Genomic DNA, 16,339 nt, shown 5'->3' with positions numbered 1-16,339 from the left:
ATCCCTGGTGGGAGCTGCTGTAACGTCCGGTTTTGAGAAATGGGAAAGTTGGCAATCCTACTGATTGGCCCTCGGGCCTACATGACTCAGAGTCACCAAGTCACCAAACCAGGAGAGCAGCACATAGGCTCAGCACCACAATCCACCCCGCAGGGTGGGTATTTACAGGGATCTGAGTACCATTCCCCACGCCCCACATATCTGGGTGAAATTGGCATGAGCAGACAGAGAGGAACGTGTGAGGATAGATTCGTTTATTTTAAATGAGATGTCTAGTCCACAAAACCTGATGACATACAAAGGACAGGACGATGCTGGCCAGTCCAGCTTGCTCCCCACGAGGAGCCCGCTCTGAGGGCCACTGCAGCAGAGGCTCCAGGCCTTGGGTCCAGAGGGGAGTCAGTGCTATTGGTTCTGACGCCTGGACCTTGTGACCATGACTCCGATGATCCCCAGAGCAGCCAGACCCAACCCTGCGGCACCCACGGTCAGCATGGTGTCCCTGACCTGCGGGACAGAAAGGGGAGCCGGTCAGCTACCTGCCAGGGAGCCCCGGTCTGGCGACTATGTCCATGCCCACTGAGTTTACAAGGACAGCTAGTGTTCAGCAACCATCTGTGCCGATCAGGCCATCCATTCAGTGGCAGAAAACAGACTGTGTCAGAAAAGCTGGAACAACACCATCACCCTCGACTAGCCTGCCCTGGGCAAGGCAGTGCGCCCCCTGCTGGACACTCACCAGGCTGCTGTGTGTTTTTTACACTCTCCTTTGTCTGGGCAGACTTCAGTCACTGTCCCTTTCCTTGGTCTCTCTGACCCAGTTCCTGGGCACAGACTGTCTGAAGTGGGACCCTGGACCCCAGGTACCTTAGGCCTACAGTGTTCCCCCCGCCCAAAGACACCCCAGCAGCTTATGCCGGTACTTTCCCAGAACCCCACCTGTGGGCAGGGCACTCTGGTTTATAGTTTAATCCTTTGAGACACATGACAGTGGAAGGCAGCAGACACAGACTTGCAGAAGGATTTTTGCAACCATCACTATTCAGACAGCACAAGAGATCTACAGATCCAGGTAGACCCAACACCCACACGCCATTCCCTGCCTCAGTTTCCTCACCACTGGGGCGTTCTTTGTCATGGACGTTTAACAGCCCCTGTGCCCAGCAGCACACAGCGGGGCCGGAGCATGGAAAAGCCCAGCATAAGAAGAAAGGCGGGAAAGAGATTCCAGAAGTGGCTTCTCAAAGCAATGGGCTCTAGCCAAGGGGCCAGGCCATTGCAGAACCAGGAGGCTGAGCAGGAGGGCCCTGGCCTCCCTGAACAACACTGACCAGAACCCAAGAGACTCTCGGGAGTGGGCAGGGCTCCGAGGAAGGGGATTGCGTTCAGGCGTTGGGTGCGTTTTCCACAGATCTGTAGCACTCTTGTGCCTCCCAAAAAGGGGGAGAGAGAGTGTGCTTAAGTTCCTTTGCAAAGCATTTGTATTTGCTTTCCTTTGCAAAGCATCCTTGCTTTATCTGCAACACAGTCCCCAAAGGGCTAAATTATAAACCTGGGTGGAGCTTCTGGGGTGTGTAGAGAAGCTACTGGGGAGATTGGGGGGGTTAGCACTAGTTTTAGGGCAGCTGGGCTCAGGAGTCCTACGATCTCAAGGAGGGGTACCTTGGGCATGTGCCAGGAAGGCCAGGACTAGAGGCAGTGACTAGCCGCCACTTGAAAACACGGGGGATCCAAAGGCTGGGCCCATGCACCAGCCTGGTGACCAGTCGTCCATGAGGAAGGACTAAGCCAGGGCTCTAACAGTTGCTGCACAGCACAAGGAGCACCCAGGCCCTGAGGGAGATCCGGGCCCTGTTGTGCCGGGCGCTGCCCAGACCCTGAGGGAGATCCGGGCCCTGTTGTGCCGGGCGCTGCCCAGACCCTGAGGGAGATCCGGGCCCTGTTGTGCCGGGCGCTGCCCAGGCCCTGAGGGAGATCCGGGCCCTGTTGTGCCGGGCGCTGCCCAGGCCCTGAGGGAGATCCGGGCCCTGTTGTGCCGGGCGCTGCCCAGGCCCTGAGGGAGATCCGGGCCCTGTTGTGCCGGGCGCTGCCCAGACCCTGAGGGAGATCCGGGCCCTGTTGTGCCGGGCGCTGCCCAGACCCTGACCAAGTAGGTGCGGCTGGCTTCCACCAAGCCCACCTTTCAGGAAGGCAGTGACAAGCGCGTGAGAGGGCCACCTGCACGTACCTGGTCGCACATGGGCTGGCCGTAGCGCAGCTTTGTGACGAAGTGCTCGCAGTTCTCGCTGGTGACGCTGTACAGCATCTCCTGGCCCACCAGAGACTCGGCCTCCATAAGGATCTTGCTGACCGGCAGCGGCGAGCACCTCCCGTCATACTTGTTGTTGACTCGGTACCTGTCACCACCAGCAACGTGCCGGAGACGGTCCTTCCTCACAATGGCTCGGTCGGTCAGCACGGACATGATGCTGGAGGAGCCAGCTCCTGCGTACTCACCTGGGGGTGCCAATTGTCCAGCTGATCTAAACATCCATATACCACTCTCTATCTATCCCATCCGTACACCCTCTCTGTCCATCCCTCTCTATCCATCCATCCATCCCCATACACACCCCCGTCTATCCATTGCTATATGTTCCTATCTATCCACGTCTGTCGATGTATAGAGCTGCATACAGCCTCTCTAGCTAGTTATCCATCCATCCATCCCCAGACACACGCCTCTAGCTATCCAGCCATCCTTCCGCATACCTACCCTCTCTCTAGCTCTCAGATTTCCCACAGCTCCTATGCCAGTCGGATCTGTCCCCATCACTGGGTTGGCACACGGCTCCGTGAGAGTACTGTTTCGTTCTAGCAACTGGCATTGGGTTCCCACCATCTTCCTAATGCAGGAGCCAGACTGGCATTGGGTTGCCCTCTCCCAGGTCACAGGATTGAAGAGCCTTGTCCCTGAAGGTAGTGGCTGGGAGTGTGACCCATGCCTACGGGGCAGGCCTGGGGCTGGGGGGCATGTTGGGGCCATCTGAGCATCACACAGGCTTGGGCGGGCAGAGGCACAGGGTGATGCTTTCAAAAGCTAGTGATTTTTAGGGGCATCTCCATTTGTGGAGGTGCCTAGCCTGAGACACCCCATCCATCCCCTCAACCCAGTCTCCCCGTGTCCCTCAACCTACTGCCTGACTCGCCGGGGCTCAGAAACTCAGGCAGTCCCAGTAAATAGAGGCACCCCATAATGACTCATGATAATCCAGGCCAGATTTCCTGCTGGATCACAGTGAACGTACCCCCGTCTGGTATGGAGCCCCCTGCCCCCCTCACCGCCTGAGATGCCCAGCACCTCTGTCCTGCCCAGGCCAATTCCCGCCCCCCAGGCTCAGCTCCCCTGCTCCCTCATTGAGGACCATTCCTTACTGGGGGGGGCCAGGTGGATGACGTAACCATTTCCTACATAGAGGGCCCAGTGTTGGTATCCAAAGCGAGAAATCTCTAGCAGGTCCCCAGGGTTTGGTTCCTCCTGCAGGAGTGAGAGCCAAGTGAAACTGAATGCTCAGAGGAAGCCCTGATAGTACCCCCAGACTGGCTGCCCCTGAACCCTCTAACCCCCCAGATGCCCCACAAAACCCCCTCACTGCCTCCCCCTACTAATCCCCCACCAGATCCTCCATCCATCCTCCCCTCCGCTGCCTCCACCCTGACTGTTGCTAATGCCCCCATGCTCCCCCACCCCCTGCTAATCCCCTCTGCCAGCTTCCCCTACCCCCATTAACCCCCACTGGCTCCCCTTGCTACCGAAAACTCCTAGCTCCCACTGCTAATCCTCCGGCTCCCCTGCTAACACCCCCATCTCTCACTTTCCCTCCATCCCGCTGGTGCCTCCCACCCCTCTCTTCCCTGTTAATCTCTCCCACCAGCTCCCCCTATGCCCCACTAACCACCCTCTACTGCCCTCCCCCACCCCCAAGCAGGAACACCAGGCCAGGCAGAGGAGGACATGGGAGCTGGGGAGAGCTGTCCATCTGACACCATCCAGCTTCCCCCTAGCCAGGGACCTGGGCTCCTCTCTCCGCCCTCAGGAGACACCTGGCATCAGGACTAGCTCCCCTCGGACTCTGAGCCGCTGTCCAGCGGGAGGCCCCCAGCGACCAACTTCCTGCAGCTCCTGTAGGAAACTGCGCCCAGAGCAGCCAGCCCAAGCGTTGAGCCAAGCTCACGTGAAGGGGATGTCTGCATGGCAGCTGGCACCATTCCTCCCAGCCTGGGGGTAACTGACACATGCTAACTCTGCTCCAGCGAGCGCGCTAAAAATAGCAACATGGCCATTGCAGCATGAGCAGTGTCTCGGGATAGCCACCTGCCTCCAAGCCCGCCTGACATCCTGGGTCTTTGCTTGCGTGGCTAGCCTGAGCCACCGCCTGGGCCACAAGGTCCACCCTGCTAGTTTTAGCACGGGTTCTCAAGAAGAGCTGGTGCGTGTCAGGCTCCCCACTGACATCCCGAAGGCAGTGGTTCTCAACCAGGCGTATGTGTACCCCAGAGCTCTTCCAGGGGGGATGTCAACTCAGCTGGATAGTTGCCTAGTTTTACAACAGTCTACATAAAAAGCACTGGCGAAATCAGTGCAAACTAAAATGTCATTCAGACAATGACTTGTTTATTCTGCCCTTATTCTGCCCACTCCACAGAGGGCCCCGTGAAGCTAAGTTACAGGCTTCAGCCGGGGGTGGGGGAGCTGAAGCCCAAGCCCCGCCACTGGGAGCTGGAATCAGACTCCTGAAAGGAGAACAGCTGTCTGGAAAGGTTGCGAACCGCTGCCCAAAGGGATCCAGAGCCTTAGAAGCGATTTGGCCATGGCTTTCTGCATGGAGATACTCACAAACAGCGGGGGCATCTCCACAGGTCTGGAAGGCTGAGTGAGTTTCTCTGTGCCACTCCTCTATTCTCTGCGCCGTGATTTCACTTTTGGTTTCCTTTGGCGTTGGAGAACTAGTGTCTGCTGGGCGGTGCCTAATCAGCAGCATAGAGCCAAATAAAGATTGTGACTTTGCTCGTTTAAAAAAAAAAAAAGTGAGTCCCTAATTCATGTTAGCTGTCACACGGTAGTGATGACAAGGCAGTTTGTAGCTTTCACATGAGTTAGCCAGTCAGAGTAAACCCTAGATTCCCCATAGCCTTTGCCCTGACCTTCCAACGCCTGTGAAAACTGCCACCCATTGGCTTTCAGGAGTGCAGAACACAGGCTGCTTCCCTCGTGACCAGGCACCAGGTCTAGACTAGGGGAAATCATCTGTGTGCAGTGCAATCCTGCATTTAAATTCACATGTAACACCTTGTTAACCACAGCCACTTAAACTATTTTAAGGGTGTCAAAACCTAGGAGCTACCATGTTTTTAAGGTATTATACCCCTGCTTCAGGGTTGGGGCTACTGTGTTTTTCAACGCAACTCAGGCCTTGTCTTGCTTAGGATTTAAAGGTGAGATGTTAAACAGATTTCACTCAATTCTATCGCCAAGACAAAGCCATTGTACTTTAGCATATAATGAGATAATGAGGTTAAAACCATGAGGAGAGCAGGACTGGCTGGTTCAGGGAAGTGGGGAGCAAGATAACAGGGGGAGGGGATCTGTCCCTTCTTAGCCCTTCTCCCACCCATCCCCATGTGTGTGATCAAAGGATAGAGGTGCATGTGCACCTTGAGAGAGCCAGTATGTCTCATTTCAGCAATGAGTTCTGTAGGTTCATAGCTTCATAGAGTTTAAGGTCAGAAGGGACCATGATGAGCTCATCCAGTCTGACTTCCTGCACAGCACAGACTGGAGAATTTCACCACATCCTCCCTGTACTGAGCCCAATAAAGTGTGTTTGATTAAAGCATCTTGCAGGGAGGCATCCAGATTTTATTTGAAGAGATCAAGAGCTGGAGAATCCACCCCTTCCTCTGGTAAGTGGTTCCAATGGGAAATCGCCTTCCCTGAGAAACACTGATGCCTGGTTTGTCAGTGGAATGTAGCTGGCTGTAACTTAGCCTTTGGTTCTCATTCTGTCTTTCTCCACCAGGCTACAGCGTCCTTTAGTACCTGGGCTCTTCACCCCATCAAGTTACTTATTGTGACCCTAAAACACCCCTGTATTCACTCGCTACCCACTATTACAATAATCTTCGTACAAAACAGGGGCCTTGTGAGGTATCGTTTGCAAACCAATAACTCACTGAGCATTAATATTCTTGCGTGATGCATGTATGAAGTGGGTAGGAAGAATTATGAATATTGCAGGGACTATGACTGACGTGTGTTTAAAGCAGGCACATCAGGGGGGATCGATAAAGGAATGTGGGTTTAACCTAATTTTAAACATAAGCTGTAAACAGCCATCAAACTAACAAAGGGGAGATCGCAAGAAACAGAACAATCTGCATTTTAGCCAGCACCAGTGGGGAAAGAAAAAGCAGGGTGCCTTCACCACCAGCAGACTCCATGCTGCCTTCCTCACAGCTTCACTACGTTTTATTTTGAGGTGTAAACTTAAAAAGAATCGTTCTCAAAGGTTCACTAGACTGTAAGAGAAAGGGACAGAAAACACCTAACCCTAGTTCCAAGTACCCCACCCACAGGAACACAAACCCTAGGCCAGGAGCCTTACCCATAGCAACCCAAACCCTACTTCCAAAACCCCACCCATAGGCACACAAACCCTAGGCCAGGAGCCCTATCCATAGCAACCCAAACCCTACTTCCAAAACCCCACCCATAGGCACACAAACCCTAGGCCGGGAGCCCTACCCATAGCAACCCACACCCTAGTTCCAAAACCCCACCCATAGGCACACAAACCCTAGGCCAGGAGCCCTATCCATAGCAACCCAAACCCTACTTCCAAAACCCCACCCATAGGCACACAAACCCTAGGCCGGGAGCCCTACCCATAGCACCCCACACCCTAGTTCCAAAACCCCACCCATAGGCACACAAACCCTAGGCCAGGAGCCCTATCCATAGCAACCCAAACCCTAGTTCCAAAACCCCACCCATAGGAACACAAACCCTAGGCCGGGAGCCTTACCCATAGCAACCCTAACCCTAGCTACAAGTACCCCACCCAAAGGAACCCTAACGCTAGGCGGGGAGCCCTACCCAGCAGAACTCTAACCCGAGGGCGGGGTACCCTACCTATAGGAACCCTTACCCTAGCTCCAAGTACCCTCAGGGTTCCTATGGGTAGGGTACTTGGAGCTAGGGCTAGGTTTCCTATGGGTAGGGCTCCCCGCCCCAGCATTAGGATTGTTATGGGTAGGGTACTAGGGTTGGGGTTCCTATTGGTAGGGCCCAAGTTTTCTCTTTCGCCTAAGAAGACAAAGGAATCAGCACTTTGGGGCTTGTGGAGAAGATCTTGCCCCCTGGGGGTGTCAGCCACCACGCTGCTGGAAGAGTGGGGGTGAGAAAAGCCATCCTGAACAACGCTAGATCACGTTTTTGACTTTTAGATGCGTTTTCACTGTTATTGGCTTGTAGCCATTGGCTTTTGTCTCTTTAAAGGAGCAAATGGATCTTATAATTCCTCTGGATGATGCAGGAGAGGGCGGGACATTTCAGAGCAGATGGGTTTGGGAAGGTTTGTGACTGGGGTGTTTGTTGGAGTCACCTGCTAACATCAACCAAGGCTGGTAAGACAAGCTTGTGTCTGTGATAACTCCTGGCAGGCTGTTGAGTCAAAGTGGTTGAATCTGAGCTGCGCGGCTTACAGAACAGGGAGTGCTGGCTGCAGGCTGTGTGTGTGTCCTATGCAGGCAGCCACAAGTAGCAGAAGCTTTCTGGGGCCCCCAGGGGTACATTATAAGCAGTGACAGAGCCTCTCACTGGTCTGAATTGCACCCCACATGAGACACACACCCCGTGATCAAGTCATCCCTTGATCCGCCTTTAGAGACGGTGAACAGATTGAGTTGCCGAGATCTCTCACTGCTAGGTATTTTCTCCAACCCTTAAATAATTTCTCTGGCTCTTTTCTGCATCCTCTCCAATATTTCAGGTTTCAGAGTAACAGCCGTGTTAGTCTGTATTCGTAAAAAGAAAAGGAGTACTTGTGGCACCTTAGAGACTAACCAGTTTATTTGAGCATGAGCTTTCGTGAGCTACAGCTCACTTCATCCGATGAAGTGAGCTGTAGCTCACGAAAGCTCATGCTCAAATAAACTGGTTAGTCTCTAAGGTGCCACAAGTACTCCTTTTCTTTTTTCCAATATTTCAATGTCCTTTTTAAAATATGCACCCCAGAACTGAACGCAGCTTTCCAGGGTTGGTCTCTCCAAGGCCATATTCACAGATAAAACCACCACCTCGCTCCTACTCACTGCCCCCCGGTTATGTACCCAAGGTACTGACATCCAACACAAAGTGCATACCTACCATCCAGGTGTTATTAGGGAAAATTAGTTACATCAGAAATACAGAATCCAGACGCTGAGGCTAGTGAGGATCACTTACACTGGAGAGAGTCATTTCTATGGTTTATATTACGGTAACGACCAGAGAGCCTGACCACGGTAAGGGCCCACACCCTGACCGGGATCAGGGCTGTATCGTACCAGGTGTGCTGTGTTCATTTTGTCTATTTAGACTGTAAACTCTTCAGGGCAGGGGCTGGCTGTGATGATTCAGGGAATCTGTATGTATGGCTTAAGACTTCTGTTTGACAGGGGGTGTTCTCTGCATGTGTCGGTGTCAGCTTCTTTACTGTCTCCGTTGTCCTGTGACCTCCCATTGGGCTGAAACCCCCACAGCTGGTGGCAAAGGGCTGGTAAGGGAGCATCACTGGCTAAGTGCACAACCTTTGAAACAGACCCGCTCTAAACATCAGGCTAGCTCTGAGTCAGCTGAACTGGTTTATCAGGGCGAGGTCGCCTGGCAACAAAGTCACCCGGCTGTGGGCTGGGATCACCTGGACAGGCTGAGGAGGGTGTCACCTGACCACAGAGGGACTGGGAGGTTATAAAGAAGCCAATCCAGCAGGGGGCGTCAGAGCCCCCTGAACTCCCCAGCAAACCCATCCACCTTCACAAATAGTGCCCCCACTGGGCAGAAAGACCCCAGCATGGGCCGGCTCCCCCACTTGGTTGAATCCACCACACACCCCACCACCACACAGGCCACGATCCAGATGACTTTGTACCAATCTCCTGGTTTTATTCTTGTGCTGATGCCGGCAGGGGATGGGGAGGGTGTTCGCCCGAAAGAGGGGACAGAGCAACACAAATGAAGCTCCCACCACACCCCCAAAACGGCTGCAAAGTCTCTTCTGCTTGGATCAAAAAAAACAACCACAAAACCCCAAACCCCTCTGATCCATTCAAGTCCGCTACTGGTTCTGGCGTCTTCTCCTTTGGACTGCAACCCCAAGGAGGCCCAGAGCAGCCAGCCCCAGCCCAGCAACGCTCACCCCCACCAGGACATCCCGCACCTGTAGGACAAGAGAGGAAGGGGATCAGGAGGAGGGGACAGACAGGCTGATGAATGATGGCAATGGGGCCTAATGGCTAGAGCACAGGACTGGGAATCAGGACCCCAGGGTTCTATTCTCAGCTCTGTTAGGTGAGTCACTTCCCCCGTTCCGTGCCTCAGTTTCCCCATCTGTAAAATGGGGGTGATGATACTGACCTAGTTTGTAAAGCACATTGAGCTCTGCAGATGAAAAGCACCTGGAAGAGTGAGGGATGATGTTTGCAGAGCATTAGGGGTCTGCAATGCCATCTGGACCAATTACACCAAGTTATACTGGATGCTAAATTGCCCCAGTGCAAAGCAAGGAGGGACCAGTGTGGGATCCTGATCTCAGCCCTGGGCCCCTCAATCCCAAATGCTCCCCATCCCAGCGTCCTTTGCCTCTTACCCCCAAGTTAGGGTCATTACAAATGGGGAAACAGGCAGAGAGGGGGGGAAGTGAGTGGCCCACGAATGCTCAGGGAGCTGAGTAGAGAATTCAAAAGGCCTGACTCACAGGTCTTTCTGCTCTAGCCACTAGACCCCTCAACCCTCCCAGAGCTGGGGGAGAACCCAGGCATCCTGTCAGGATGACAGGGAGCCAGCCCCCGCACCTGGTCACTCCTGGCCACGCCGTATCTCAGCTCAGTGACGAAGTGCTCGCAGTTCTCACTGGTGACTTTGTAGAGCATCTCCTGGCCCACCAATTGCTCGGCGGCCCGCACGATCTTCCCTGATGGCAGCGGGGGGAACTTCCTGTCATGCTTGTTGTTAACTCGGTAGCGGTGCTTCCCTACCACATCCAGGAGACGCTCCTTCTTCACTAGGGCCTTGTTGGTCAGCGTGGACATCAGGCTGGCAAAGCCCGCCCCGGGTATCTCACCTTGGGATGAGAGAGAGAGAGACTGTGAAGGTAGCTGGGAATGGAACCCAGGAATGCCAATTCCTACCCCCCCCCCGCGCTCTAACCACTGGGCCCCACTCCCCATCCAGAACTGGGGCTAAAGCAGAGGTATCCTGACTCCCAGCCCCCCTGCTCTAACCATTAAGCCCCCTTCCCCCCCGATTCTATTCTTGTCTCAAGTCGCCCTGCTCCATCGAGCAGTGGTAGCACTTTGCATTGGTGTGAACAGTGGTGTAAGGGGGCTGGGCAATGGTGAAATCAGGCCCATCTGCTGCCTTACTGGGGGGGGCCAGGTGAACAACGTAGCCGTCTCCCACGTAGATGACCCAGTGCTGGTATCCGAAGCGGAAGATCTCAATCATGTCCCCCAGTTCCAGCTCCGCCTGCAGGGGAGGAAACGGGGGAGGGATGTTATGGTCAGGCCTGGCACAGATGCACAATGTGGCGGGATGTCCTGCATGATTCATACAGTAGTTCACAGTCTCACAATGCAAAGGATGGAGGGTGTGAGGCCAGACTGTTGAAATGGTGAGAAAATTCAGGCAGAGGCTGAAAACGTGCCAGTCACTGCAAAAAGCAACACCACCATGTGGGCACGCTGGGGCAGGGAGAAGTTAAAACACAGGGAACCCCGTAAGAAGGCTTCCGGATGCTGTAAAGGAATACCACCCAATTCCCATCCACTACTCTGGTTTCTCTTCAGAGCAGCGGGGTCTAGCGGATAGAGCACTGGATTGGGATCAGGAGACCTAAATTCTATTCCCAGTTTGGCTGTTGGCCTGCAGGGTGACCTTGGGCGAGTCACTTCCCTGCTCTGTGCCTCAGTTTCCCCATTTGTATAATGGGGTTGATGACATTGACCTCCTTTGTAAAGCACTTTGAGAGCCAGGGATGAAATGTGCTATGTAAGAGCTAGGTGGTCTTATATTATTATTACATCAGCCTCGGTGGGGGGAATATTGTGCCTTATCTCCAATTCCAACACGTTGGATCAAAGCTTCCAGGCTGGAGTGGCTGCGGTTTCCAGCCTCTGGAGCCTGGCTCCCCAACCAGGGCCTCCTAGCAGTGGGAGAGACACACAATGGGCTAAAGTGCTGAGGTTGGAGAAATGCCAGAGAGCTGGGGAGAAAGGGAAAAACATGCACAAGTGCAGCAAAATGGGAGCCAGCGGGCCCCAGGCTGCACGACACGTGGCAAGGCCATTCCAGACCCAGTTTGAACTGCGGGGGGGGGTGGGGGGGGGGCCAAGTCAACAACTCATCTAACCTTTCTTAAGACCTTTCCACTGCGCATCTTTCCTGTTCCGGGTCGGGCTGCCATCCAGACTCAGGGAGCCGCTGGTCGCTTTCCAGGGGAGGCTGGGTGGTCTAATGGGTAGCGAACTGGCTAAGACTCAAGACACCTGGTTCCTTGCCCTAGCTTTGCCATGAACAGGTCTCTGACTTTGTGTCCCCTCCTTTGTCTGTTTTGATTGTAAATTCTTTGGGGGTAGAGGCTGTCTCTCAGCTGGGATCCTGTGCAGAGCCTAATCCTAATCTGACCTCATTCAGGACAGAGGAGTCAGGCACTGCACAGACCCGCCACTGAGATCAAGGCCCCCATTGTGTGCCAGGCAGTGTGCAGACCTCAGCAGAGATCAGGGTTCTGTACAGCACAACAGACCCTGAACCGAGGGGCAGGGAGGAGAGGGGAAGGTACCGGCGGAAGTAGCAGAAAGACCCCTACTGCCATTGATTTTACAGGGCAGGCACCCAGACGCTACAGTGCTGGGCAGCAGGATAAAACCCAAAGCTCAATAGGTAGCTAGGGCCCAATTAATTATGAATGATCAATAGTACTGGTTATTCCTACTGTGGTAGCATCCTGGATCCCCAGGCACAGAGCTGGACCCGGGGCGCCGGGCACTGCACAGACACAGTGAGAGCATGGTGGGCACTGCACATCTTGCCTGGGCCCCGTTTGCGCCTACAATGCTCACAATGGCAGGGAATGTTTTCAAGGAGCCGCGGGCCTCTGTTTTCAGGCTTCTTTTCATCTCGTCGTCTGCAGGCCTTAGGGTCTCGAAGACAGACTGCGCAGAGCCACAGCTCACTGATGCATCTACAGAGACAGAGAGGTGGGTGCTGAGGCCGGGCTGCGGCCCATGGGTGTAGGGAGCTGGGTGGGGGCTCAGCCTAGTCATGACAGGCGAGCCCATCACAATGGGGTTACCTTGGTGGCAGGTCACAGGACTGAATGATCCATGCAGGCTGCTGCCTGCCCCAGATCTCACTGATGTAGGGGAAGACACCTGCAGGGCAGATTCAGGGAAGTCTGGTATTCACTGTCCCTAGCAGCAGGGTTAGGACAGTCCGGCCAGATCCCCAGTCATCCAAAGGAATCACCCCCTGGTAATGGGAGCTGGGATGAATTAACATGGGGGGACTGTACCCTCCCTCCTTTACTTGGTTGAGGCAGCTGATCCCTGACATGAGGGGATAGAGCCTCACCTTGGATGAGGGGAGTCTCTCCCATGGTCTCCACTGTACATACACGGTCTGGTTCTCAGCAGTCGGGCAGGAATGGGGGGACACAGATGAGGCTTTAAGTCCCCTCTGCACTTCCCATATTCTTACCGCCCACTTCCTAATGTGGGGTAGAGCAGCCTTGAGGCTGCTGTAATTTACACTTGGCTTCCTAGAGCTTGGAGAAGAGCCACACCCTCAATCCACGCCCTACGACAGGGGTCAGGGGCTGGTCACGAGTCCAGAGAGCAGTCACGTGCTAGCCAAGGGGGTGTTTCTTGGGGTGGGGTGGGGGGGAGTCATTTCCACTTCCCCCATTTACATGGACAGAATGGGCGATGGGAGCCATCTGAGCCCTCATTGTGCAGCTCTTTGAGCCCCTGGGGAGACTCTTGGCTGGTTCCCCCCGTCCCCTGCATTGTGCCTCACATCACCAGTCATGCAAATGTGACACACACGTCCAGCTGCACTGCACACTCGGATTGCGGGAGTGTGGAATCAGGCTACACCCACCCCCACCCCCCTTTGCACCTCCCACTGCTACTTACCCAAGGCCGCTGTGACACACACTCCAGGCAGCGCTTCAGGCTCGCTTTGCCCCAGTGTGCGCGGGGGGCTGGGGAGGATCTGTCTCTCTATCGGCTCCATGAGCCCCAGACGCTTTCCCTTGCCTGGTGTGAAAGAGGAGAGAACAGTGGCCCGAATAACCAATCACCAGCCCAGCCACCAGCTCAGGCACCACCACCCTTCGAGACAACTATTTCCAGGCTGCAGCCAGCAGCCCCAGCCCTTCCCAGCAAGGATGGAGAACTCCCAACTTGAGCACCTGTTGCGGGGGAAGGAAATGATCTTTCCCCAGGCAACAAGTTCACAAATGGGTCAGGGGCCGGAGAGGAGCAGGTGCTAGGGGCAAGGGAAGGAGGATGCTGGGAGCCCAGGGGGCAGGTGTTGGAGGGTGGGGCACTGGGAGCCCAGTGGGGATTGGATCCCAGGGCAGAGGGTGCAGGGCATTGGTAGCCTGGGGGGAGTGAATCCCTGCTATTGAGGAGAGTGCTGAGAGCCCAGGAGAGAGCTGGTCCCAGTGGTGGGGGGGGCAAGTCCCAGACGCAAGGGGGGGCGTGTCTCTGAGAGCCTGGGGGGAGTAGATCCAAGGGATGTGAGGACCACTGGGAGCCTGGGAGGGGGAGGCTGGGAGCCTGGGGATGGAGCAGATCTACAGTATGAAGAGCACTGGGAGCCCGGGATGGGGGAGGCTGGGAGCCCGGGGACAGAGCAGATCCAAGGGATAAGAAGCACTGGGAGCCCGGGAGGGGGAGGCTGGAAGCCCGGGACGGAGCAGATCCAAGGGGTGAGGAGCACTGGGAGCCCGGGACGGAGCAGATCCAAGGGGTGAGGAGCACTGGGAGCCTGGGAGGGGGAGGCTGGAAGCCCGGGGATGGAGCAGATCCAAGGGGTGAGGAGCACTGGGAGCCTGGGAGGGGGAGGCTGGAAGCCCGGGGATGGAGCAGATCCAAGGGGTGAGGAGCACTGGGAGCCCGGGAGGGGGAGGCTGGGAGCCCGGGGACGGAGCAGATCCAAGGGGTGAGGAGTACTGGGAGCCTGGGAGGGGGAGGCTGGGAGCCCGGGGACGGAGCAGATCCAAGGGGTGAGGAGCACTGGGAGCCCGGGACGGAGCAGATCCAAGGGGTGAGGAGCACTGGGAGCTCGGGAGGGGGAGGCTGGGAGCCCGGGGATGGAGCAGATCCAAGGGGTGAGGAGCACTGGGAGCCCGGGAGGGGGAGGCTGGAAGCCCGGGGACGGAGCAGATCCAAGGGGTGAGGAGCACTGGGAGCCCGGGACGGAGCAGATCCAAGGGGTGAGGAGCACTGGGAGCCCGGGAGGGGGAGGCTGGAAGCCCGGGGACGGAGCAGATCCAAGGGGTGAGGAGCACTGGGAGCCCGGGAGGGGGAGGCTGGGAGCCCGGGGACGGAGCAGATCCAAGGGGTGAGGAGCACTGGGAGCCCGGGAGGGGGAGGCTGGGAGCCCGGGGACGGAGCAGATCCAAGGGGTGAGGAGCACTGGGAGCCCGGGAGGGGGAAGCTGGGAGCCCGGGGATGGAGCAGATCCAAGGGGTGAGGAGCACTGGGAGCCCGGGACGGAGCAGATCCAAGGGGTGAGGAGCACTGGGAGCCCGGGAGGGGGAGGCTGGGAGCCCGGGGACGGAGCAGATCCAAGGGGTGAGGAGCACTGGGAGCCCGGGAGGGGGAGGCTGGGAGCCCGGGGACGGAGCAGATCCAAGGGGTGAGGAGCACTGGGAGCCCGGGAGGGGGAGGCTGGGAGCCCGGGGATGGAGCAGATCCAAGGGGTGAGGAGCACTGGGAGCCCGGGAGGGGGAGGCTGGGAGCCCGGGGATGGAGCAGATCCAAGGGGTGAGGAGCACTGGGAGCCCGGGAGGGGGAGGCTGGGAGCCCGGGGATGGAGCAGATCCAAGGGGTGAGGAGCACTGGGAGCCCGGGACGGAGCAGATCCAAGGGGTGAGGAGCACTGGGAGCCCGGGAGGGGGAGGCTGGGAGCCCGGGGACGGAGCAGATCCAAGGGGTGAGGAGCACTGGGAGCCCGGGAGGGGGAGGCTGGGAGCCCGGGGACGGAGCAGATCCAAGGGGTGAGGAGCACTGGGAGCCCGGGAGGGGGAGGCTGGGAGCCCGGGGACGGAGCAGATCCAAGGGGTGAGGAGCACTGGGAGCCCGGGAGGGGGAGGCTGGGAGCCCGGGGATGGAGCAGATCCAAGGGGTGAGGAGCACTGGGAGCCCGGGAGGGGGAGGCTGGGAGCCCGGGGATGGAGCAGATCCAAGGGGTGAGGAGCACTGGGAGCCCGGGAGGGGGAGGCTGGGAGCCCGGGGATGGAGCAGATCCAACGGGTGAGGAGCACTGGGAGCCCGGGGACGGAGCAGATCCAAGGGGTGAGGAGCCCCGGGGATGGAGCAGATCCAAGGGGTGAGGAGCACTGCGAGCCCGGGAGCGGGAGGCTGGGAGCCGCGGGGTGGTAGGTCCCAGGGCAGCAGGGACGGATACCGGGGCGCGGGAGGAGGGGACGGGCCACAGGCACATTTTCAGGCAAGCCCCCGACAAACCTCTCCTGCGGGGCGGGCGGCAGAGGGTCCCGGGCCCAGCGCTCCGCTCCAGGGGTGTGGCATGAGGCCGAGGGCTGCAGCGGGGCGAACGCAGCAGGGATCAGGGCTGAAGCCTGTCACCAGCGCAGGGCGAGGTCACGCTGGCTCCGCCCAGCACGGCGCTGGGCCCTGTTGGATGATGCCCGCGGGCCAGGCTGGGGAAGGGAGCAGGGCAGCCGGCTGGCGTCCCCCTGGGGGCAGGACGGTCCGCCCCCTCCCCCCCTTGGAGCCAATCACGAGAGACGCGTTAGTCAGACACAAGTCATGGGGCTCAGCACAGGGCAACCTGGGTGAGGCTCAGGCC

The 16,339-nt window shown here is 57.1% G+C and overlaps 2 protein-coding genes across 6 annotated transcripts; both read right to left on the bottom strand.

The window, feature by feature from the left end:
- Positions 1-237: 237 nt before the first annotated feature.
- On the bottom strand, positions 238-5,013 carry LOC102931230 (phospholipase A and acyltransferase 3). The gene is made up of 4 exons (XM_037905623.2): positions 4,877-5,013; positions 3,415-3,517; positions 2,228-2,496; positions 238-507 (listed from the first exon to the last, which is right to left on the bottom strand). The coding sequence occupies exons 1-4, from the start codon at positions 4,889-4,891 to the stop codon at positions 406-408; spliced, it is 489 nt and encodes a 162-aa protein (XP_037761551.1). The 5' UTR covers positions 4,892-5,013; the 3' UTR covers positions 238-405.
- A 4,146-nt stretch (positions 5,014-9,159) lies between these two features.
- LOC102937837 (phospholipase A and acyltransferase 3) lies at positions 9,160-16,318 on the bottom strand. 5 transcript variants are annotated; one of them, XM_007070327.4, is made up of 6 exons: positions 15,997-16,318; positions 13,435-13,557; positions 12,361-12,482; positions 10,663-10,765; positions 10,093-10,361; positions 9,160-9,458 (listed from the first exon to the last, which is right to left on the bottom strand). In XM_007070327.4, exons 2-6 carry the CDS (start codon positions 13,532-13,534, stop codon positions 9,357-9,359), a joined length of 696 nt encoding a protein of 231 aa, XP_007070389.2. In that variant the 5' UTR covers positions 13,535-13,557; positions 15,997-16,318; the 3' UTR covers positions 9,160-9,356. The 5 variants fall into 5 exon arrangements, with proteins under 5 accessions (XP_007070389.2, XP_043408246.1, XP_043408247.1 ...); XM_043552311.1 differs by having other exon boundaries at positions 12,352-12,482; positions 15,997-16,269; XM_043552312.1 differs by lacking the exons at positions 13,435-13,557; positions 15,997-16,318 and adding an exon at positions 12,594-12,666 and having other exon boundaries at positions 12,352-12,482.
- Positions 16,319-16,339: the final 21 nt, after the last annotated feature.

This window comes from Chelonia mydas, chromosome 7 (assembly GCF_015237465.2).
Source record: "Chelonia mydas isolate rCheMyd1 chromosome 7, rCheMyd1.pri.v2, whole genome shotgun sequence".
Classification (NCBI taxonomy): Eukaryota; Metazoa; Chordata; order Testudines; family Cheloniidae; genus Chelonia; species Chelonia mydas.
Note: the sequence above shows the minus strand (reverse complement) of the source record. Positions and strands in the feature narration are given on the sequence as shown.